Source organism: Chenopodium quinoa, unplaced genomic scaffold, assembly GCF_001683475.1.
Source record: "Chenopodium quinoa cultivar QQ74 unplaced genomic scaffold, ASM168347v1, whole genome shotgun sequence".
Classification (NCBI taxonomy): Eukaryota; Viridiplantae; Streptophyta; class Magnoliopsida; order Caryophyllales; family Amaranthaceae; genus Chenopodium; species Chenopodium quinoa.
Genome location: NW_018742418.1, coordinates 2,869,426 through 2,872,549, shown reverse-complemented (window position 1 = coordinate 2,872,549; position 3,124 = coordinate 2,869,426). Strand labels below are relative to the sequence as shown.

General features: G+C 39.8%; 1 protein-coding gene across 1 annotated transcript; it reads right to left on the bottom strand.

Annotated features, from left to right (window-relative positions):
• Nucleotides 1-387: 387 nt before the first annotated feature.
• On the bottom strand, nucleotides 388-1,092 carry LOC110713604. The gene is made up of 2 exons (XM_021892056.1): nucleotides 1,038-1,092; nucleotides 388-920 (listed from the first exon to the last, which is right to left on the bottom strand). The coding sequence occupies exons 1-2, from the start codon at nucleotides 1,090-1,092 to the stop codon at nucleotides 388-390; spliced, it is 588 nt and encodes a 195-aa protein (XP_021747748.1).
• Between the last annotated feature and the right edge of the window lie 2,032 nt (nucleotides 1,093-3,124).

Below are 3,124 nucleotides of genomic sequence, written 5' to 3'. Positions count from 1 at the left end.
TGTAACCCGAAGAAGAGGAAGGTGGGCCAGACATATAGTACGCTTGTTGTGGTCGAGGGCCTAGAAGATCGGGTTGCTGCTGAGAGGACTGTTGAGGCCGTCCACCCCACTACATTGGGCCTGGACCTTGTGAAGGGTATGGGCAAGGTGGAGTGGCCCATGGTTCCTGATTCCAGTATGCCCAAGGAGGGGGATACATCCACCCCTGCTGACCTAGGTGCTGCTGTGTTGAGGACTAATACTGTGGTGCTTGCTGGTGCGATGACTAGTTGCTCCGACCACCGGACCCAGCGCTGCCTTTTTTCCACCCTTTCCCTTAGGTTTCCAACCACTGCAAGCAGGCTGCAGGTTTCCACGAGAAAAAAAATCAAAAATTACTTTGCGCTACTACAAATTAAACAAAGCCGATGATGATGACTGTGAGAAATGAGCCTCCTCACCGGAATCAGGAATGTCGGAAGCATTACCCTGCTCCTCCAATTCAAGCATGGAGCGCAAGATGTCAAAAGTGGGAAGCGGATTGAGATGACGAACAGAGGTACAAAAAGGCTTGTATTCTTCCGAGAGCCTTTTCAATAATTGCAAGGCCATGCGATTATCGGAGACCTTGTCACCCACGTTTCTTAGATTATCCACAAGGGTTTTCAGGCGAGTGTAATATGGTTTAACACCATCAAATTGATCAAGTTTGGTGTTTTTGAATTGCGCATCAAGGTGAAGAGCACATGTAGACTTGTTGTTATTGAAGAAGTTTTCCAAACGATTCCATGTATCAACGACCCTTTCATCGGGGTCGATAATGGTGTTGAGTAAGTCATTGGAGATTGTCCCGTAAATCCATTTACGAACTAAACTATCAAGACTTTTCAAGAAAGACACCTCGGCAGTAGTAGGTTCGGATTTCTTGGCAGAGGGATCAACTGGTGGAGGAATTTATGGTCAATCAACAATCACCATATTAGCGTGGCAATGCAGTTGAAAGAGGGTTGACTAGTTGTTATATTGAGTTCCGTCATAATCCAGGGTGATTAAAATACATGTCTTAATGTTAGAGACAAGAGTGGCCAAATGAAGCTTGCTTGAATCGGCCATGGGAGAAGAAGAATAAAGAACATGAGCAAAAGAGAATTAGGGTTTTGGATCGAAAAACCTAGACTCGTGATGCCATGAGAAAATATGCGAATATTTTTCGTGCCTTTCTCATTGATTAAACATCATTATATATACAAGTGTATACTAGGGTTAGGGCTAAGGATACATTAGTAAATTACAAACTAATTATACACAAGATTATTTACATAATCTAACAGTTGAGTTCACAAGCAACTTCAATGGAGGATATAGATGGATAAGGGAAATGTGATGGTGGAAATGGTACGGTGGTTGTCCATTGGCATTGTTTCTTACGGTTCTGTAGAAACCTAAAAATGTCTCCTCAAAGCCAAACCCGATGATGAACAACCTTTCACCGCCATTATTGAGCGGGTCGAGTATTTAATCTCAGGAGTGCTTAAAACCCATGTTTAGTCAAACATATTTTGTCTACAAATCAGTCCAAGCATTTATTCAAACTCATTCTAACTCACATTTCAGCCTAAACCCTTTTTACTTCATTTCGTGTTATTTATTAATTTAGCCCGGTTAATAAATAATAAGTCTAAATAAGCCCAAAACTCTGAAACGGCACCTAAAAATCACGTACTTAATGATTAAGAATTAGGGTTAAAATGAATCTGGACGGATTTCGCGCAAAATCGGACACCGTGTCACGAAAGACATACTGCATGACGGTATTGTATACCGTGCCACAACAACCTACACCGTGTCACGGCATACATGCCGTGACGCGGCGTTTAGTTAGGGTTTTTCCACAGCGCCTTATCATTTCTAGGGTTTCGTCCATCACCCTGCTCATTTCCTCTATAAATACGAGGTTGATTTCCTCAGTTTCGGGGCACCAACAATCATTCTCTTCTCTCTCTTTAGTCTAAACACTAGCCTACCCTTTTCTCTCACAATAATTCCCTTAATCACTCCCCGGAGTCTGTACTTTACCCGTAGTTTTACACTTAAACCAACGCGTGAAAGGTAGAACCGTTTGAGGGTTTGGCCCCAAATCATTTCTAGTCTAGTTTAATTTAAATTCCATTATTATTTATTATTTTTCCTTGAAGTTACTAACGCGTTTATTATTTTATAGTTGCAAGCAAGCAAAATCAAAGTAAGGAATCATGTTCCTTTTGTTCTTATTATATTTCTAACGATTTTTATTATGTTTGTCATATATTAATGGTTGGATATTATTGTTAAATTGCTTCCAATGTTGATGTTGATTCTATTATATTTATTGATCACCATATTGCATGTTTAATGGGAATATGTAAGTGAATATCACGATTAATAAGATAATTTGGACGACCGGTTTAGGTTCCTTTTTAATCTTGTTGTTTAATCAAAGTGATCACGATATTTTAGAATTACATGATGCATTCATTAAACCAATTTAGCCTAATTTTAGTTTGGAGCAAATTGAATCTTTGTTTGCATGCCATTAAGATTGCAGGGAATACTTTTCGCTATAAGAATCGAGTAGAGGCCAATACGGGCGAATGTGACTTTATGACTCACTTCGTACCATCATCCCCGATCCTCCTTTCGTGGTTCCGAACCATATGGAGTTAGTAATCTCATGGATTATGAATGGGGTGTAACCTTCACGGGTCAATCGTTGTTGCCTTTCGTTGTCCCTTATTCGTGGTTGTCTTAAATGATCCGTGAACGGTTTACAAGTTCCTTAAAAAACTTGTTGGTGGCTCCCTACTTTGCTTTGTCCCTAACGTGTCCCTAATCGTGTATGTCAATTCCCACTTCCTATGAGTGTCAAGCATATTCATCACATGCTTACGTAGGCGCGCTTTAAACGACGTCTACAGGTTCATTTTTGCTTCATTTCTCCATTGTTAAAGGGTGAAGGTGGGTCTTTTTATCTTTCTTTCTCTTTTGTTTGGATGGTTGCCGGTTTAACGGATGATAAAAGCATAGTAATAGTAAAAAAAAAAAAGAAATATTATTTTATAATTTTTAGCATGATATTCAAGGCAGAGTATTTACAAAAGTGCCATTT

Bases quoted from the DNA above. Each gene is read 5' to 3' on its own strand.
- LOC110713604 (XM_021892056.1), bottom strand. From the start codon at position 1,092: ATGGCCGATTCAAGCAAGCTTCATTTGGCCACTCTTGTCTCTAACATT. The intron at 921-1,037 runs GTATTTTAATCA...TTCCTCCACCAG, and splicing joins TGTCTCTAACATTAAGACAT to TTGATCCCTCTGCCAAGAAA.